The sequence below is a fragment of the Copadichromis virginalis genome, linkage group LG1 (genome assembly GCF_057382275.1).
Source record: "Copadichromis virginalis isolate Kocher_CV1m ecotype Utaka linkage group LG1, C_Virginalis_male_GT1.1, whole genome shotgun sequence".
Taxonomy (NCBI): domain Eukaryota; kingdom Metazoa; phylum Chordata; class Actinopteri; order Cichliformes; family Cichlidae; genus Copadichromis; species Copadichromis virginalis.
The window spans coordinates 11,475,974-11,497,368 of NC_140618.1; the positions used below are offsets into that span (position 1 = coordinate 11,475,974).

Sequence of the window (21,395 nt, forward strand, 5' to 3'; positions counted from 1 at the left end):
AGACCCCAACCGTCTGGTTCTTGTGAACGTTACACTACTTATAACCACACACTCACACACACGGAAGTAAATAAAAGGGGGAAAAACAGCGGCCGACAGCGCTGTAAACAACTCTGCAGCTAAACAGGAAGCCCCAACGACCCGGGGACTAGAGCAGAGAGCCTCGGTGTTCTCCACAAAAACTCACAAAGCTTAAGAGTAGGCCACTAACTCAAATCGCAATTTGAGCAGAGCTTTTACGTGGAGTAGCAAGGTTAAGTTAATTTCCCGTATATACAGTCACATTAACACAGAGCGTTTCTACTTACTGCTGGACGTTTGGTTTCTCCACACAAGAAATGTAAAGAGCCTGTTTTCCAGAGCGCCAATGAACGAAATCTGTTCAATTAATGTTGCTATGCAGGATAGAGAAGAACTGAATCACAATCCAGGATGCACGTTGAAGCCTGGAAGGCAGGAAGTAATAACCCTATCTATCTGTGTTCAAAGGTGACGGGGATACTTGGAAAGCAAAGGTGTGTTTATGTATTCTGGATCAAAGTTAGTGCGTCATTTATGAATTAACTGAAATTGTACACTTTCATTTTCACTGAATAAGGAATTAAATTCCAGTGTTTTGTCAGCACAGTCTGTAGGCGTTAATCCTTGTTGTCTTCAGATGTAGTGTTGGTGTGTTTTATGAAAAATAATCTGCATAATCTGGAAAGATGTTTTTATACTTTACATGCTATTAAGCATTAGTTATGCAGATTCTTTTTGTTATACATTTAAAGGTTTATATTGAAGCTGCATTTCTTAATGGATAAGTCATTCTGTATTCATTTTGTAATTTTGTTTGAATGATTCTTAATTCTTAGCTTTATATTTGTTTCTGTGTAATGTCATGTAAATGTTATGCGACCTTAATGAGGTTTGATCGTTTCTAAATTTGCAACCATTCTAAATTTATTGGTTTATAATATATAAGACTTTCATATGTCGATATATAGCCTATGTAGTAGTGATGGGATTTTCGGCTCTTTTTAGAGAACCGGCTCTTTCGGCTCGGCTCACTAAAAAGAGCCGGCTCTTTCGGCTCCGAACCGGCTCTTCAGGTTGTTTTGTTGCTTTAATTAATTTATTATTAACAATAATATAAAATTATGCACAAAAGGAATTACTAATGTAAAAAAAAAGTACAAAATTGACGTACAAATTGTACATCTTTGTGCAGAATCTGTGTACCTGCTCTCATTTACTGTTTTAGCTGTTTGGTGGTTCTTGAAATTTTGTGAGGTTTAACCTGAGATTCTGGCGTTTCGGGCATATTATATTATATGCCCAAAACATATTATATTATATTATATTAAAAAATCGATTCAGGATTTTAATGAATCGATATCACGTTATCCAAGCCAGAATCGATTTTAATCGATAAATCGATTATCAAAACCCACCCCTAGTGGGTTTCGCGAACACCACCGTCTGTGAGGAGCCCAGTACCTCCTACACACACACACACACACACACATACAGGAGGCAGTGAGGAGTAGAAGGAGGTTGTTGCTACGCCTGTGTCGCGAAACCAGGGCTCATTGTGTGTGCGTCTGGAGCAGCTACGGGGGAAACACATGGGACAACCGACCAGTTTGGGGCCATGGTTTATTCAACGTGTATTTTCAGTGTGGTTTAACTTGCTAATCTGATCTGAAATACTTTCCTTGAATGTGCCTTAATTTCACCTCTTTTTTCTTTCTTCTTTTCTTAGCTTACTGAAAATGTTGGCGACCAAAGGCCAGATCCAGGGATGTGTGCTGCTTGTGCTACTGGCGTTATGTGGGCAAACTGCTCGCTGTCAACATCGATACAAAGGTAAAGTGCAATCCCAGGGTTGTGTGCTGCTTGTGGTACTCGCTTTATGTGGACAAACTGCTTGCTGTCAACATCAATACAAAGATAACAAAAGAATAGCCTAGTGTAACGTAGTGTTTTATGTTTTTTTTTTTTTCTAGAATAATTCAAATGTTACTATCATTTCCCCAACCCCGCAGGCTCTGCGACCCGTGAAGAACTGAGACTCCTTCTGGTCGGTAAAACAGGATCGGGAAAGAGTGCATCCGGAAACACCATCCTGGGGGATGCGAACGCTTTCAAAGAAGACGTTTCGCCTGAGTCTGTCACCGACGGCTGTCTCAGAAAAGAGGCAGAGGGCGAAGGCGGTAGAAATATCGCTGTGATCGACACTCTGGGGCTGTCTTTTGGATGAAATGGTGGATTTCAATGGAGGAAACCACTACACCAACGAGATGTATAAGGCGGCCCAGAAGAAGCTCGAAGGAGAAAGGCTGAAGAGGAGAAAGGAGGAAGAACAAAGAAAAAGGGAAGAAGAGGAGAGGATCGAATTGAAGGAGCGGTGTGAATTCTTCCGCCTCGCTTCCCTGGGATTATTTGGCACAGGAGCGTACTTTACATCTTATGTTCTCATGGGGCTTGGTGGAGCCCTTGGATATTCTCAGTTAAAGACGCCGAGCTTGACGGTTGGGCGTCTTCTTTACTCGTCGATACCGTGAAAACTGCATAGGTGTATCACCTACTCAACCTAGTGATCAACGAGTACCGCACCGAAGCATGCAACGGGTGCAAGACCAACCACCCCAGCCAGAGACAACACGAGTGTCTGTGAGTCTTGGTGTCAGGGTCCCTGTGCCTACCCGGTCGGCTCAGTATGGCTACATATGTTTTTCATTTTGTTCCTGCTCTCTCCCTTCCTCTCTTTCCCTCCTCCCTCTGCCAGGGCGGAGCTCACCTGTGGGCTTCTGCCCTTGGTCCACACACCCGGTCGCCATCACGCACCTGTGGCTCATTACGAGAGTGTTCCAGCTCCTTTATAAGACGGCAGCTCTGTGTTTCTCGTCGCTGGACCGTTGCCGACCCGCCTTCCCTGGACCAACCCCTGTGTTTCCTGAGTGATTGAGTGTGCGAGGAGTGGAGTACGTCATCGTGTTTTCTGTGGAGTGTGGAGAGGAGCGTGAGGAGTGGACGGAGTGCGTGTGGACTTTCAGCGTCTTTTCCCTTTGTGTGTGGACCCCCGGAGCCCGGCTTCCCCCTCACCTCTGTAAATAGATCACCTGGTGTGCTGTAATAAAGATTCTTGTGTTTCCCAACTCAGAGCCTGTGCGTGTGTCCGTTCCATCCCGCTGTGACACTTGGAGGATGACTTTTACGCTGAACATTATTACAGCATCAGGAAAAGACTCCTCACGCCGCGTTTCATTCCTTCCATTCAACGTCTCCTGATCATGTATTCACAACCACCGAAGGTGCTGTACAGCACCGAGCACCTGAAACACGGACAGTTTGTTGATATTGTAATCAAAAATACAGCCCCAGGGGGGGAGGGGGGCATTTTAAAAACGCACCCTCCCTATTGCGCATGTCCCTAAAAGGTATGGCCTTCCAGATTGCCTCAGTTGTATCATATGTGTAATTTCAAATAAAATAAAATAAAACTCAGAAGCGTCTGTGTTGTATTCTTCTTTTTCTTGTTCTTCATCTTCTTCTTCATCTTCTTATTATTATTAGCATTATTGTGATTATGCTTCATTTTTATGTACTGGGGTATCAATGACCCCCACACTGCCGCAGCAGCTTCTGTGCGTGGCCCCCAAGTGCTACGTTTTCTTTCCCGATCCCCTGACGAACCCATTAGAATCGCTCTGGGGCACTCTTCGACCCCGAACCGTGAATTTTGTGCATCGTTGCACCCCTAGTATTTAGGTGTAAGTATCTTTTCTACTGACACTGATAATGAATGAGCTCCAGGTTTTTCTCATATACTAAACACCAACTTTTTACTACATCATTTATGACTGAGCACATTCCCAGGTTACCAATAAATCATCAGTGATGAATGTAGAATCCAGAAGATTCTCCTGCTTGTTTTTCACCTGAGCAGGATGCTGGTGACAGTGCAGAAGAAGCTCTGAGAGATGATGAATTTGCTGATCACACAGTCATTGATTGAGGCTGTTTGAAGCCTTGTCTTTATTGATCCACGCAGCCTGAGAGTGACACCACATATTTGTGGTCAGTCTTGTGGTAGCTTTGGAGCCACATTCACTATCCATAAATTGAGTTTATTACCAGAATCAGTAATAAGGTGAAGAATCAGTAGCTTCTTGTTTTTACTGGTATTCTGATACAGCAAAGCGATGCAGCAATTGTAAAACAGTTGAACCCTTAATGTGGTGGAATTGGTTTAATGCCATGACCACAATCTATGCCACCTACTCTATAAGTGCTTTGATTATAAAGAAATTTAGTTTATATAGTGAACAAACTAGGATTAGATGAATTAAAATGGTTGTTAAACACTGAGTGTATTTTAGCACCCTGTAGTTGTTTATGTTTTAACAAGTCAGCTGAAGAAAAACTTCATGCCTAAAGATATTCTTGCCTAAAACCATTTTTCCTAAAATTTGGCATCAACAGCAATTCCACAATTCACCGTGAACAGTCCAAGTTCAAGTCATGTTTAAAAGTTCACATCTTATGTTTACTTTTGTTACATATGTAGTAAAGATGGCAGGATACATTAGAAAGCAGTGACTTTTATTGAATAGGATTATCCTTCAAATGAGAATGTCCGCATTATTTACAATCGTTGCTGCATATGACCCACAGTGCAGTGATGTGATGAGAAAGGTGTATAGACATATCAGGTACTCACACTAGTGAAGGAATGGTACAAAGTAAATAGGAACTGAGCCAAATCGCTTCAGTGCTTCCTCTGATTACATTTTAAATTGCAGACATACATTTCATCTATTTTGGCTCTCAGAGGAGGCGGACGCATCTTTCCCCCTCTCCCTTCCTTGGCTTCCCTGCTGCTTCTGTGTGTTTGTCTAGTCTCGTCTAACTCTAACCCTCAAAGAGTTTCTCAGTCTTGTCCTCTAAAGCCTAAAGAAATATGGATTTCATCCAATTGTCCTGTAGAGACGTTTGCTGCCGGATACTCGATGGTCGGTTGCATCGTGTGTCTGACGACACTCGATGGAGGACATTGAACGACATCTACCTATGTATTAGGAACCACGATAACAGAGTTCGGGCTGATTGGAGCTGGCTTGAACCTGTCTTATCGAAGAACAAGAAGCTGCTACAGCTGTTCAAAATCCCATAAGGCTGGCTGACTTGATAGACGATTGGCAGGGCTGTGAGTACTCAGACTGTGTTTTGAACGCAGTATGGATAAGATCTCGGAGAAACTCATGGCTCTGCAATATGGATAACATCTTGGAGAAGAACAATGGGAACTGAGATAATTGGTGACCAGTGATGGACATTATACCAACTGCAAAAATTGGATGCAGTTGTTCGCACTAAACCCAAACATTCACCATCTTCACTCATGCGGCTATCCCGCTGGCGCCAGCTGAATCAAACCTGTATAAAACATTTCAAATTACTTGTGACTTGTGATTATTATGCTATTCCAAAGTATTTAAAAAGAAGTATAAGAGACAAAAGTGTAGCCTTTAGCTTTAATAAAAATTGACTTCAGTTTACCTTTAGGTCCTCATCAGCTTTTGAGTTTCTAGCATTACCATCAACATCAACATTGGCTTTCTGCATCCATAACTGCAGGTTGTGAAAATGTTTTTCGACATTGTCACCACTACAAGGACTCCCAAAAACAACTGCAGCACTTTGAACCATGTCACTGAGGTCTTTTAAGGAAGTTGCAGTAGTGAAGACTCCAACAGTGTGCATTGCAAGATGGTAGTTCTTTGGTGCACTGCAGTTTAAGAAGAAATTATCTTTAAGTGTTTCCAAAACAGTAATAAACAGTTTTCCCAAATTGAAAAATGAAATGCCATGTCACATGTCACAATAAAAAACAAACAAACAAACAAGTGAATACTGTATTAAAACGACTACACTTACTACTTTTTACAGATCTCCTTGGCATTCTTCATAACATAACTAAGGCATTTGTGAAGAATTGGAACCTCGAAGTCTTCCTTGTTTCCTTTCCCCGAAGTGATGTTATAATTATGATTTATTGTGTCCGACAGATTTTTTTTTGCTAAAGCTAAACAGATAGCTTGCATTAGGACCATAGATCCATCACACGTAAGCATTACAGCTGAATGCATGGCTTTGCGCCCAAAGGCCCTTGCAACATCAGTCAGAAATGCTTCCAGAAAATATGTGACCGAGGCAGTGGTATGGTCACATGTTAAATATGTAGCCACTGGTAGGGGAGAGCATGTTTTCCATGGATTCCTTACTACAAGTTCGTAAATACAGAAAGGAGGCAAACACTTTCTTTTTTTCATGATACTTCCTGTAGCATCCAAATAAACTAAGTCCTCCCGACAGCGGCTCTGGAAAATTTCAATGCTCTTGGAAGACCATAAAAAAGCACCTTTTGGATGTAACATCACTTTCTGCAATACATCCTCTGGGTTGTTCTTCTTGTTTGCCACCATTAACTGGAGACTCATAATCTCATTATGATGAAGACGACTTTTCTTTCGGATTTCCAATGCTATGTTTCTCAACACTTGAGGAGTTGGAACTTCATCTCTACACCCCGATTGCACAACATCATCATCCATTTTGCTCATTTTTTCCAGATACATGGCTCTGGGTAATTGTTTTTCCAATTCATGGTCAATTTTATCTCTCTTATGAGCTCTTACTGGTCTTCTTTTCAGTTCATAGTGGTTGTGCACACACTCGAGATCTTGAGAATTTACTTTCGCCTTTAGATCGTCTTCTTTATCTACAGTGACACTGACAGTCACTGGACAATCCTCGAAACTGCAGTAACCCAGACACCTGAAGAAAGGGTCCTTTCTTACTGAGTCCAAAGCCTGGACTCTGTGCCCTTTGAAAGCAAAGGAACAATATGGAAACACTGTCCGTAGTCTGTCTGAAATCAGATTTGTCCACTGTAGTCCCTTGTATCTTCTTTGGGATCTCTTATTTTTTAGATTAGCCCATTCTTTTCTTTTCAAGAAAAAAAAAAGTTGGTTCAAGTGGAACCCTGATTCTTATGAATCCATCATCAGATGAGTTGCTGTTAGGCTACAAAAGAGAAAAAATTCATTTAGTGAGAAAAAGTTTTGTTCCATGTTACATAACTACTGTAATATCTGTAAATATACTTGAAATACTCGTGTATTTTAAGTATATTAACAGCCAGTGTTTTTAATTTTGGAATATATAGCAAAAATTCATGTCAAGAAGTGTCATTAAATAGAAATTGCATTCTATGTTACAACATTTGATAAAATTCTTTATTTAATTGTATATTGTGTTTTTACAAATATTTTTATGTAATATAACGTGGTCATTTAAAAAATGATACTAGCACCAATCATAACTTATTTGAAAGCATTTTTAATGACTGACCTGCTCAGGAGACAGCTGTCCGTCCTCCTGCAAGGAGATGTCCGGTGTCAGGAAAGCGGCAGCTGATAGTTTTTCTGGTTGCTATTACATGAGTTGAGGGGTGTAACTTTAGTGTAATTACATGTAAATGTTAAAGAGAAATTATGATAGTACAGACAGACTGACCTGCTCAGGAGACGGAGATGTCCGGTGTCAGAGAAGTGGCAGCTGATAGTTCTTCCTGTTGAAAATGACATTACCCGTAACAATATTCAGTTTAGGGATAATTTCAACAGTAATAGATTGACTAAAATGTGGTATATCAACATATTTAATAGCAAACACATAGAATTTTATTTATGGAACCTGCTCTGGTGGCTTTTGTCCGTTATCTGAATCCCCTTTGACTGGTATAGACAAGTTCTGTAGAGAACAGCATACATTTTTAATAAATTTCATTTTAACGACATAATTTAATACAATATATTTAAAAAAAAAATTTAAGTGAAAAGAACTAACCTGACGAAATGCAAATTTAAATTTGCAGTTATTATCAAAGGAACACACATAATTGGTTGATAAGAAAGATTAAGACTTAGACAAGAGACGTTCAAAAGAGAGGAAAATACAGAGGGGATGAGGGACGGTGAGACAAGACAGTAAATTCCATTGGATTACCTACTGGAAAAAAAAACAGAAAAGAAAACAAGAAAAAATATAACACAGTAGGGAGACCACAGCCACAACCTAGATAAGTATAAGTAACAGTAAATAATAAATATTGGTGTCAGCATGGCCCCTGCCGAGAAACCTTATCCACTACATGTATTTAAAATTGAGATGTGGGCACCGGCAACTTAGGAGAGGTTGAATACACAGACCATCCCTTGGACGCCATTCAGCATGCCCAGCACAAGTGATGTTGATGTATAGGTTGTGGAATAAAATTGAGGTACAGGTGGTCAGAAGGGGACACAGGAGGAATGCCTCACCCCCACCTCAGTGAAACAACTGTACCCCAAAGCCCTGCATCTGTGGCGATGTGATGGAGTGGGGATGAGGAGGAGAGGGAAGTGAAGGCAAAGTACTCTCTCGTGGGGTCAGGTCCCCCGCAGACCCCAGTAGGCACCACAGGAAGCCACAAAGGCCCATCTGGATAGGGGCCTACATTAGCACCACCACCAAGCCCCACAGAGCCCGGGGTAGCGGGCGCACATCCTAACCTACCACAGAGGAAAATACATCCACCCAAACATTCAATAATCTCTCTGACTACATAAGACAAAAGACACCACGGTTGAGTTTATTCTCCACCTCTGTACTAATTTTAAAGTTAACTATTGTCTTTTTTTGTGTGTTTTAAATGTGGTAAATGCTTGACAAACAAAGTAAAAAGAAAAAAAACAAAAAAGAAAATTATAAATTAAAGGGCCTTGGAGATGTCATTCAAACTAATACCATTGCACATCAAAACATATATGTGGATAACAGAAAGAAAAAAAAAACAGTTCAGAATAATTCTAAAGTGAAATTATCTTGTGGAAATAGGAATTTTCCATTTTAGATCATTTTGAAATCGTTAAACGAGTAGGTCGTATATGGGCAATTTAAAAAGGCCTTTATTTTGGAAAGCAAAATCAGAATGACTTGAAATTGACATGGTAACAACGCATGGTTGGATTCTGTTGATCTAAAGTGAAATTATCCTGTGGAAACAGCAATTTTCATTTTTGTGGGGTTGTATACTGTCAATACAGAGTGAAATTATCCTGTGGAAACAAGAATTTTTCTTTTTAGAGCATTTTGAAATCATTACAAAAGTGAGTCAGATATTGGCAATTTGATAAGGCTTTTATTTTGGAAGGCAAAATCAGAATGATATTATATAGATATGGTATCACTGCGGGGTTGGACAATTTTGATCGAAAGTGTAATTGCCCTGTGAAAACAGGAATCTTCCATTTTAGAGCATTTCGAAATCGTAAGAGTAAGTCAAATGTGGTCAATTTGAAAGTGCTATTACTTTGAAAGGCAAAATCAGCCTGACTCAAAATTTATATGGTATAACCGTGGAGTTGTATACTGTTGATCTAAAGTGGAATTATCCTGTGGAAACAGAAATCTTTCTTTTTAGAGCATTTTCAAATCGTTAAAAGAGTAGGTCGTATATGGGCAATTTAAAAAGGCCTTTATTTTGGAAGGCAAAATCAGACTGACTTGATTTTGATATGGTATCACTGTGGGGTTGTATACTGTTGATCTAAAGTTGAATTATCTTGTGGAAACAGGAATTTTCCTTTTCAGAGCATTCTGAAATCACTGAAAGGTAGGTCTTAAATGGGCAATTTCAACGAGCCATTAATTTGAAACACAAAACCAGACTGACTTGATATTGACATGGTATCATTGTGGGGTTGCATACTCTTGATCTAGAGTGAAATTATGATATGGAAACAAGAATTTATATTTTTAGAGAAATCAGAATTCATTGAAAGATTATTTCCCGTATGGACAATTTGAAAGGGCTATTATTTTGAAAGGCAAAATCAGAATGACTTGAGATCAACATGGTATCACTGTGGGATGGAATACTGTCAATATAGACAGTAATTATTCTGTGGAAACAGCAATTTTCCATTTTAGAGCTTTCTGAATTCATGGAAAATGCACACTGATATATGGTCAATTTGAAAGGGCCATTATTTTGAAAGGCAAAACAAGAATGATTAATATTGACATGATATCATTATGGGGTTGTATACTGTCAATATAGACTGCAACTAGTCTGTGGAAACGTGAGTTTTCCATTCTGAATTAATTAAAACAGTAGTTCAAAAATAAACATTCAGAGGGCTTTTACTTTGAAATCCAAAAGGAGATGGCTTTAATTGAGCTTTTATTTTGAAATCAGGTTTTCACATCTTTTGCCATCAGAATACACAGGGAATGTAAAACAAAGTGGAGGCTAGCTTGACTGCAATGCTGGAATTGGAGGCTGGCTTGACACCAGTAAAACCGAGGTGTATGTAGTCTGTACGGGAGGACCTAAACCTCAACGCAAGACGTAGTAAAAAACAATATTTCTGAGGTACTCGAACGCAACGGGTAATTTGTTCGTGATACTGATGTTTCTTATTGACTGACTTCGAGGTGCATGCTAAGCATTTACGTCTGCTTATGTGAAAACTTTCTCTACGAGTCTTTATCTCTTTAGCCTTTATTTAATACATTCCCAAACTTATTCAAGTTAACAACAGTACAGGACAGCATCAAAACAGGTTTTCTGTCCTGTTGCGATGCCATGATGTTGCTGCTTCAGCAGCGTGGTTTGTCATCAGTAGACTAATTAGTTGTACCTGTCTATTTCCTGCAGCAGCTTATATTTGGTTTGAACATAGCTATAGACTGATATGGATCAGTTTATAACTTATATTCATTGTAATATTTAAATCTTGAGAGAGGAGGATAGAGGGGGAGAGAAAGGGAGAAAGCAGGATGAAGACAGCAAAGAGAGAGAAGAAAAAGAAACAAGAGTGGACATGTAGTCAAATTCATCAAAAAATTATAAAACTGTAGCTTCTGTTTTACCTACTTTCATTGATGGTAATTTCACATAACTTGTGCTATACTGTTATCAGTTATAAAACCCCAGCTCTTATAATAATTATTATAAGATTATATTTTTGATATTTTGCAGCAACTGCAATTTAAGTTGACTGAGGAGGATGGAGACAGAGAAAGAGGACTGAGGGTTGTACAAGAACAGGAATAACAAGTGAGCAAATAGTGAAGTTGGCTAAAAAAAAAACCCTGTATTTTTCACAAAATAATTTTCAATAATTTTTCAAATAGGGTTTTTTTTCCTCTAACTTGGCTGCAATTTCATTATATCATTAAATAGATAAAATTACTTCTTCATTTTTCCCCGTTGTAAATTTTCCGATTTCGAAAGGGGATGTCCTTGCCAAAAGGAGTATCCGAGCTTTAAAATTATGCAAATAGTAGCGCATTAAAAACACTTATTAAAAGGACTAGTCCCTAAAACACACTAACAGTTCGTGTCCTTGATAATTATTATTACTTTGATTAATGCAGCCTGTTAGTTATTAAGTTTAAATGTGATTCCCAGACTATCCACGTTCTGAGCACCATTTTCTGCAAAGTTAACTTGTAAATTCCAGCAACATTCCTCAGCCAACATAAAGCCAGTAACACATTAACCCAGGTTTACTTACTGTGATCATATCATTCTTTCTCTTGGAAAGGTCAGTGTTAAGAGGGCTGCTTTGTGTAGCGACAAACCGAGCTGTATGTAATTATGTAGTCCGTAGCGGAGGAGCTAAACCTCGGTGCATCCGATGCAAGATGCACTAAAGCCCAGTATCTGTGAGTTTCCGGAAGCAACAGGTAATTTGTTCGTGATAATGAAGTTACTTATTGACTTTTATACCTAGATCGAAGTGCATGTTGACAATTACATCTGCTTATGTGAGTACTTTGTCTACTAGGCTTTATGGCTCAATGCATTGTCATTAAGCATTTTTTTAAACACAATCCCAAACTCATTCAAGTTAACAACATTACAGGGCAGCATGAAAACAGGTTTTCTGTCCTATGTCATGATGTTGCTGTTTCAGCAGCGTGGTCTGTCATCAGTAGACTAATTATACTTTCGTTGTGCTGGCAGACAGAAGATTAAGAGGTAATCTCATGAGACAAATCAGTGATGCAGTTTTGAAACAGGCTTTTACTGAACTATAGCAAAAGTTCAAACTATTCTAATAATGCAGGGACATTGCTGTATCTTATAAAGTATATGCCTATTTTTATTTATCTCTAGATAACATCAAAAGTGTTAGTTGTTGTAACTTAAATCACTAGGGATTATTAGTTAATTATTAGCTGATGTGCGCTGTTATTTTAGTTTTTTAAAATTTTCTATTCCTATTCTGGTTAGGAATTAGGTTTCAGTGTTTGTTTATAGTACAGCTCCAAATCCAGGTGACAGTAAGTCAAAATGATGGTTCCTGTCTATGTCCAGCAGCAGGCTGTAATCAGTTTGAATATTGCTAAAGACTGATATCAAGTCAAGTCAAGTCAACTTTATTTGTCCATTCTGCCACATGTACAGGACATACAGAGAATAGAAATTTCGTTACTCTCAAACCCTAGTGATTAAAAAATGCAAATAAAATAATTAAAAAGTAAAAATTTAAATAAATACAATACAATTTTACGTATAACAAAAAAAAAAAAGCTATGCAATATACAATATTCAAGTAAGGAGGCATAGTAGTGCAAATAGGCAAATAGTGCAAATGGAGATTTAGTAGTATGCGGTAAGAGATAGTGTAACAACAAAGTCTTATGAGGTAATGGCAGTCCAATGCTCCACAAAGTGACTGGTAACTGGTGCAGGCCAGTGAGTGAGTCAGAGAGTGTGTGTGTGTGTGTGTGTGTGTGTGTGTGTGTGTGTGTGAGACAGAGTTCAGTGAGACTGTGGAGGGGAGAGGGGGCAGAATCGGGAGGGAGTTAAGCTTCCTGACAGCCTGATGGATGAAGTTTATGGATCAGTTTATGCCTTTTATTTACTGCAATATTTAACTTTTGGGTGATGCCACAAAGATTGAAAGAGGAGGAGAGAAAGGGAGAAAGCAGGATCAAGAATGCAAAAAGAGAGAACAAACAGAAGCAAAGAGTGGACATGTAGTCAATCCCAAAAGGTTGATTCTGTTCATCTGGACGTAGCGTTTTCAGTGGGAGAAACGTTTCGTCACTCATCCAAGTGACATCTTCAGTCTCAGCTGACTGCAGGTTTCCTCATTTTTATAAACAGTACATTGCACAATGACTGAAACTAGCAGCACTGAATGAAGAATGGGCTGGGAGGTCAGTTCCTTTATCATTAATATGTGACATGTAGTCAAATTCACCAAAAAATTATAAAGCTGTAGCTTCTGTTTTACCCACATTCACTGATGATGATTTTGCATAATTTAGCAGTGTGCTGAACAGTTTTAAAACCCCAGACCTGCTCGTATAATAATTATTATATGATTATATTTTTGATATTTTCCAGTGTGGGATTATAATATTATTTTATGCCATGTTAGACCCCTAATTAAAGACTGTGAATTATTATGTAGTTCTAGTTTGCATTATGCTCCTGAATTAGAAGAAGGTGATAACTATTGCTTTTGTTAAACTGATTTGCATTACATTAGACTGCTGATTTATTGTGAATGAATGATATTGTTTTATGATGCATTATACTGCTGAGTTGTAAGAAATACTGTTCGCAGAAAGTCATCGCCTTATTTGTCTGATTAGAAGAGAACAGAACATGCTGGAGTTTTCTGCCCCATCTCAGCAGGAGCAGATAAACAGAGAGCCAAGGTCGTAGCTTAGGCGCCGTGTGAGAGAAAGAATGTGAATGTTTAGGCTTTTATGATTAGGTGGGGGCCACTAGAGGCTATAAGAGTTTGATCAATGCTCGACCATTTTGAGATCTGATGATGTCTGCGTACGGTGTCCATCTCCCACGCGTGTGATTATTAAAATCCTCGTTTGACTCAACCCGGCCGGACCAGTGTTGTTATTGTGGTTTTTCCTCTTGTATCCATCCCCAATATTTGAATCCGTAACACCAGCAATTATAATTCAAGTCGACTGAGGAAGATGGAGACAGAGAGAGAGGCCCGAGAGGTTGTACACGAACCAAAAGAACAAGTGAACAAATAATGAAGCTAGCTGAAAAAAAGCCCTGCATTTTTAACAAAGTAATTTTTCATGTATTTCATCTGTGCTTTACATGCTTTTCCAGTAGCAAACTTAAAAAATATTGGTAATAATTGTAGCATTTTACAGGATTCATACCACTCTAAACATGGCTTGAACACGATGGCTGCCACTATATTGATGTGACAGAATCTTTTCTCCACTCTCAACATTGGTGTACATGATGCTCTGTGATGCCTCTTGCATAATAAAGAGAGGGTGTTTTATGAATTCAAAAATTTTAATATGAAAACAACTCTATTACCAGTTTGCTCTGTGTATATGTCTATGGAATGGCAGGGTGATTTTCCAGTGTTTGTGCTGAATAATGCTACTTGAAGAGCTTGATGAGTTGGTGAACTGTGTGATCAAGAGACTGAAATAGTGTTGTGCATGTTTTTATTCTTGTCTGCTTTGCCACAAATTTTGATTTAACTTCTTTCACAACTGAGCCTTTGCCTTGGGTTTGATAACTAAAGGCTCCACACTAAAACTGATGGAATTGTCATGATCCTGGGTCCTTTTGACCCAGCGTTTTGTGTTTTCTCTTCGCGATTTTGGTTCTGTTCTCCTCTAATTGGTGTTTACCCTGTTCCCCCCCGTGTGTTCCTGTTTTATTGTGAAGGTCTGCGTCTTATGTGAGTGTTTTCAGTTTGCCTTCCTGGTCTCGTCATGTTAATCACTCCCAGCTGTGTCTCCCACCTGTGTGTAATCTCCCTGTGTTCTCTGAGTGTATTTAAGTTGTATTTTCTGTCTTAGTAATTGCTGGTTCGTCTGTGTTGTTTCCCCTCGGTCTCCCTGCGTCTCTCCGTATGTATTTCCCCGGACCTCCCTGCATCTTCGTTTCTGGTTTGTCTTATTAGTTTACCCAGTTTAGGTTTCTAGTTTCATGTTTTGCCACCCTTGCTGTTTGTATTGACCCACTATCATAAATAAACACTCACCTGCACCAGAACTGCCGCCCTTTTGGTCCTTACTACAAATCCACACGGCTTGCCCCGCAAACCGTGACAGGAATAGATTGGAATCTCTGATTATTCACTCAGAATTATTCTTAGAAACTACAATAGGCCATCCAACTAATTAGGTTGCTTTGGAAGGTAACATTATTATGGTTATACAATTTTAAATATGACTTTTCAATTTTCAATCAGCATATTCCCTTAATATCAATTACAAGGCATGTATGACATTATGATTGTGAGCTGAGCCCCCTAAAAGCTTGAACCTAGAATCACACCTGTCACTGGGTAAAATGAAAATAGCTGATATCAAGTCCATTATAGTAGCTGATGACCCAGGAAATATCTCATTGCGAGATCTCATGCAGAGTACACACTTTACACTATTGAAACTGCTTTACTCTGCCTAGAGTTGCTGGCATATGTGGAATTCACTTTACACTCCACCTCCTTCTCAGCTCCACCTTTTGTGTTATATATTATATTAAAAAAAATACCAGGCTGCTTACATATTATATTTACATGAGCTTCTCAGCCATGAAACCCATTCCAGCTTACAGTTTTGTGCTCATACTAATGTCAGAGGAGGTTTGGAAGCCTGCAGTTACATAGTCAGCAGAGTGTTGTTGACTTTTATGCACCATCTGCATCAGCAGTCAGTGATCCCACTCACATGCAGGCACATGCAAAGCTGAGGGCACTGGCTTCCATTTAGTAAGTATTTATTACCAAAAAAGTAAATCTTGTGGTTGGAAAATCATTTCAAGTGTTTTATTTGTGCTCATTATTATGAAATCACAATATGCATTCAGAAATATTTTATGAAAATATAATTCTGAATAAAATCTCAATAAAATACAATAGAAATACAATGGGGTTTTTGTCAAAGTGCTGCATTACTGAAATCCTCCATCACTCACGTTTCACTTTACGTTTACACATCCCAGTGTATATACACCTAATAAGGTAGAAAGTGGTTAAAAGCACAAGCAGCATAGCTCCAGCCAGGAACAAAACTACATCTACAGAGTGGCAGGAATACCAGGGCATTCTGTAGGACTGTGCTTTCAGGTGAGCTGCTCCTTTGTGCCTCATGACAAACTCTATCCAGAAGAGGGCGTTATCCAGTGGCTTTACTGGCTTATCTCTGTGTAGCCTGGAAAGTCTCTGCATGTTCGTCCTGTACGAGGGATCATTCAGGACTTCCTCTATGGCCTTCAAGAAGTTGTTGTCTTTGTCCACTGTAGCTAATGTAAGTATCTTAGCTCCTCCTCTGTCTTTCAGACGTAGCAGGTTGTCATACTGATCAAAAAACACAGGTATTCCCACAACTGGGACTCCATGATAAATAGCTTCTTGGACTCCGTTTGTTCCTCCATGTGCCACAAACAGTTTTATTTTTGGATGTCCTAAAAGGTCATTCTGTGGCATCCAGTCCACCAGTAAAGTGTTATTGCCCAGAGTGGCTGGTCTGTCACCTTTATACTTCCAGATCACTTTCTGTGGCAGTTTAGCAAAAGCTGCAGCGATCTCATTTCCTATGTCAGCAGGAAGTTCAGTTATTAAAGTCCCCAGAGACATGAGGATGAAGCCATGGTCTCCAGAACTCTGCACAAAGTCCTCCAAGTGCTGAGGCAGAGGTTTAGCAGGTTTGCACTGGAACCCTCCGATATAAACAACATTAGGCATTGTGGGCCGTGGGTACTCAAACACAAAGTCCACTCTCATCAGCCAAATGTCTGCATCAGTCATTAACTCATTAAAATCATAACCAGGCCCAAGATATTTGTCAGTTATTTTCTGGTATACTAGTTTAGCCACCAGGTTGTTTTGTGTTTGTGTTATGATGTGTAAAACCATGTTTGTAACTCTCTGAGAAAAGGTCATCTTGTCAGTATACCCAGTTCCAGTCACAGGAATGTAAGATAATGGTGATGGAGCTATGGAAAAATGAGCATCTGCAGTTATTATCCAGCGAACATTATAAACCAAAGGAAGGTTGAGATATTTGGCCACAATGACTCCACCACCCCAGCAGGGGTCAGCGAGTATCACGTCAAACTTGCTTTCATTTAAGTTTCTCATCAACAGTTTGTCATCTACTATTGCTGTTACAAGTTCACCTATAGTTCTGTGAATGTCAACAAATTTGCTGAACATCTCTACACCCATGTGGATAAAACCTGACAAGGAAAGAGCACCTTGTTCAGATTCTATGAGCTTAGCCACCATTTTTGACATAATCTCCTGAGTCACAGGGTTTTCCACCGGAACTGTTAAAATATTATAACTAGAGGAAATATCCTTGATGTACCAGCTTTTACTGGAACACAGAATTGTTATGCTGTGTCCTCTAGAGTGCAAAGCCTTTAGTAGAATATCCATATTTACCCAGTGGCTACCTTCTGAAGGAAACACTAAGATGTTACCTCCTTCACAGGCTCTGGGAATAGAAATGAGCAGCAGCAAAGCAGTGCAGCAATAGAGCACCTTCATCTGAAATGAAGAAAAAAAAATGAATTTACTGACATGAAAAAGATGTTCACAGTGGAAACGGACTATGAAAATTTCAAACTACATTTTTTTACTTTGTCAATGAAAAGTTTTAGGGTGATGCAATCACAAGCCATCCATATACAGTGTATGCTCTTGCACTTTCATGATTTATTAAGCAACTTTCTGTTTCATCACTGACATTTTTGAATTTGTAATAATATTTATAATAACATATTTGAAGTTGGTACACGTTTTGTCATTGGTGCAGATAATTTATTAGCTTGAGGTAGGTTGCACGTTTTAAAAAGAAGGCGTGTAACTGCATAATTGGGAGGTTTTTAATTTTTTTTTAATTTTTATTATTTAATAAAAAGATACTGACAGCGAAGTGCTGAAAGCGGATGACGTAAGAGTCTACCGAATGTTGATTGTTTGACAAAATAGAGAAGCAGAGCCACTGAATGTAGAGAACGGAGCTACGACAGAGTTCACCGGGAACGGAAGAAGCACGAAACAAACAATAAAGATTAAAAACTGCAGTATTGAAAGTGCAGACGGTGGCTGCAATCGACACTTTTCATTGTTTTCAACGTTCTGCTTCGGCTCTTTGTATGCTATAACTCTGCTCTTCTCCGTGTCTGACCGATGGATCAACAATAGTATAAGAATGCGTAGCCCACACACCAGTTGTACCACATATTTTTGACACTACTTCTAAGGACAATAAACCCTCTCTGCTAGGGTTGCCAACCGTCCCTTAAAATACGGAATCGTCCCGTATTTAGAAACAAAAGTACACGTCCCGTATTGAGCTAATAAGGGACGCACTTTGTCCCGTAATACAGTGAGAATCAAAAGTAGTCTATAAATGTTAATGGAATTAACGCTTTGTTTGAAAACATAATTCCCAGCCCCTCTCCTGCTTTGTGACCAATGCGCTGACAGCACACTTATGACAATTCGAGTATGACAAGTCAGATTATCGCTCATCTCATTGGTCGAGGAAAGGTCGCTTACGGAGAAAATACCGGAAGACAACAGATGACCACAACAAGAAGCATGGCCAACAGGGGAACAAACGCCGTCACTGCGGTGCAAGTCTCGGACGACAGTACACCTAAAGCTGGGCAGACACTGTGCGATTTTTTCAGTCGCGTTATTCAGCTCCTGCTCAAACTGCACGATTGACTCGCAGGGGTTAGAAGTTGGTAGGTCACGATGCAGGTCTCACACTATACCGCCCGATGCTCTGATGCGACCTGAGTGCTCACACTGTGCGTCCATAAAATTAAGGTTATAACAGAAAATCTGTCGCTCGCTCTCTCTGTCTCTCACTCACACAGACACACCACCACCATCAACTTTTCTAAATTGCTAATGAAAAACATGATCAGGCAGCTGTGATTTAGCAGCGATGTAGATCCAACTATTTTCACGGTTGTTGTGGTCGTGATAATTTTGTGAGGCCACATCGAAAAGGCTCGGATGAGCTTTTCAAAGTTCTACAAGTTGTGCCTCCATCGCTTGTGTCCAGATCACACGCTGCACAGCCGTGCTGCGCCGTCTTTTTCACGGCGTTTACGTGTTTGCGCGCGAGCAGTGTGAGCGGCTCACGAGCGATTGATGATCGGGAGCTGGTCGTGAGGTGTTAATCACTTCTCGTTACCCCACGTATACTACACGACGCACGATGAAGGCCAAAATCGGTCCGATCACTCAAAAATCGGCTCAAAATGGGCCTAAAACCGCACAGTGTGAGCCCAGCGTTAGAGCAGCAATGTTTGTTCCCCCTCAGAGAAAGGGAAGAATGGGAAAAGGAAAACACCTGGCTGGAAAACGTTAATATGGGCATGTGCAGTGAATATCAGCGCTATGTGGCCAGAAGTGTGATAATATAATTTATTTTGTGTAATAAACGACTGCAAGGATAGATGATTACAACAAATAGATGACTAATACATAAAAGTAATACATAGATGAATAATGATGATGAGTTAAGATGCGTAATCATGGGAACAAGCGGGTTTTCAAACGGGAGCAGCTGATTAGCATTAGAAAAGCTGAAATAATACCTCAGCTGAAGCCAATTGTACTAAATGCACTAAATGTGCACTGTTACAAGAATATTTTTCTTTCTATTGTTTTCTATTATTTTAAGTTAAGCAGGACAGAGTTCTTTTAAAGAAAGATTTACTTATATTCTCAAAAGTTAAGCATGGCAGGCTTCTGTTTAAGAAAGAGACCTGTTTTACTGTGTTAATGTTGTCATTTTGAGCTAAAAATAAATGGCTAAATGATCATTTGTTTCACATGTGTTCATATCACAAAGAATACACATCTACTTAAATCAAATTCAAGTCAAAGGGTTAAAAAAAATAATTTCACACACAAAAAAAGAGCTAGAAAATTCACCACACTGGGAAGGGTGAAGACAACTGGGTCGCCCGGCCCTGGCCACGAGGTGTCCCTTATTTATTTTTCAGGAAGTTGGCAACCCTACTCTCTGCAGCTAAACAGGAAGCCCCAACTACTCGGGGACTAGAGCAGAGGCCCTCGGTGGTTTTCAACACAGTTTTCTTTTTCTTTTCTTTTTTTTGGGGGGGGTCCACAAAAACCCACAAAGCTTAAGAGTAGGCCACTAACTCCAGTCGCAATTTGGGCAGAGCTTTTACGTGGAGTAGCAAGGTTAAGTTAATTTTCCGTATATACAGTCACATTAACACAGAGCGTTTCTACTTACTGCTGGACGTTTGGTTTCTCCACACAAGAAATGTAAAGAGCCTGTTTTCCAGAGCGCCAATGAACGAAATCTGTTCAATTAATGTTGCTATGGAGGATAGAGAAGAACTGAATCACAATCCAGGATGCACACGCCCATCTCGTATATGTGTAACGGAGGAAACAGCCAATCAAATCGCAGCTTATCAGGCATTGGAAAAAAATGGTTTGTTTTTTTTTACACTGAACTGTCTGAGCGCGGGTTCGAGTCCTGGTTGGGACAAAGTTTGTGTTACATTATTAAAAGTTAAACACCATTTTCAATTTACTTATTGTGGATAACATTTATTTTTCACTTTGCTTTTAATTTTTATTTCATTATCATTTTATTTATATCATATAGTGTTATGGCCTGTGGGGCAATTTTTCTGCATTATGTACTGTCACAAAGTACATAACTCAGACTAAACTGTATCATCACAGTCTTGAGATGATACATACCAGACATATAGTCTACAATTATGGAGACATCCAACTTTTAATACAAAGACTAAAGCTAAAACTATAATACAGATACATTCTGATGAAAATGAAGCTTATACATAATTTAAACAAGGCATGTCTGTAATAAGTCATCTGTCTGCTTCCTGGTGGCTGTTAGTTTATATCTATTCATTTTCCAGCACAAACTCAGTACTGACATGATTACTTTATTCCAGTCATGCTCTTGCCAGCCTCCACTCTGCATGCTTTAAATCTGTTGCTCTTCTGCTTCTGCCATTCTGCGTTTCAGATCCGCAGCCATGCAGCCCGCCTCCTCTCCTTTCTTCTCCTCACTGTGGTCACTCAGAACCCTGTCCCAGCCTCCATCTTCATCTTCATTACTATCAGCATGTTGACTCTGGGGTGGTGGTTGTGCAAAATCCTGTCACTGCTGGGATTCTTTCTGCTATGATGGGTCATAACTGCCAAACAGTTACATTTATTTCTGTATCTCAATAAATCATGTTGAGTTTTTCCACATGATCTCTCCTTATTGAATTATTTTTGTAGATAAGCTTC

At 39.5% G+C, this 21,395-nt stretch overlaps 2 protein-coding genes and 1 pseudogene across 4 annotated transcripts; 1 reads left to right on the forward strand and 2 right to left on the reverse strand.

Moving 5' to 3' along the window:
• On the forward strand, positions 1 to 3,441 carry LOC146718354 (GTPase IMAP family member 2-like). Of its 2 annotated transcripts, XR_014918793.1 has the most exons (4): positions 1 to 515; positions 1,748 to 1,851; positions 2,031 to 2,658; positions 2,774 to 3,441. XR_014918793.1 is itself a non-coding variant. In XM_085450783.1 (3 exons), exons 1-3 carry the CDS (start codon positions 433 to 435, stop codon positions 2,243 to 2,245), a joined length of 402 nt encoding a protein of 133 aa, XP_085306909.1. In that variant the 5' UTR covers positions 1 to 432; the 3' UTR covers positions 2,246 to 3,441. The 2 variants fall into 2 exon arrangements, 1 of the variants encoding a protein (XP_085306909.1); XM_085450783.1 differs by having other exon boundaries at positions 2,031 to 3,441.
• A 2,067-nt stretch (positions 3,442 to 5,508) lies between these two features.
• On the reverse strand, positions 5,509 to 9,624 carry LOC146718355 (uncharacterized). The gene is made up of 4 exons (XM_085450801.1): positions 7,747 to 9,624; positions 7,567 to 7,621; positions 7,402 to 7,482; positions 5,509 to 7,074 (listed from the first exon to the last, which is right to left on the reverse strand). Exon 4 carries the CDS (start codon positions 6,624 to 6,626, stop codon positions 5,925 to 5,927), a length of 702 nt encoding a protein of 233 aa, XP_085306927.1. The 5' UTR covers positions 6,627 to 7,074; positions 7,402 to 7,482; positions 7,567 to 7,621; positions 7,747 to 9,624; the 3' UTR covers positions 5,509 to 5,924.
• Positions 9,625 to 15,539: 5,915 nt separating this feature from the next.
• LOC146718356 (UDP-glucuronosyltransferase 2C1 pseudogene) lies at positions 15,540 to 20,462 on the reverse strand (annotated as a pseudogene). The gene is made up of 2 exons (XR_014918795.1): positions 20,356 to 20,462; positions 15,540 to 17,615 (listed from the first exon to the last, which is right to left on the reverse strand). The product of XR_014918795.1 is annotated as a UDP-glucuronosyltransferase 2C1 pseudogene (transcript).
• Between the last annotated feature and the right edge of the window lie 933 nt (positions 20,463 to 21,395).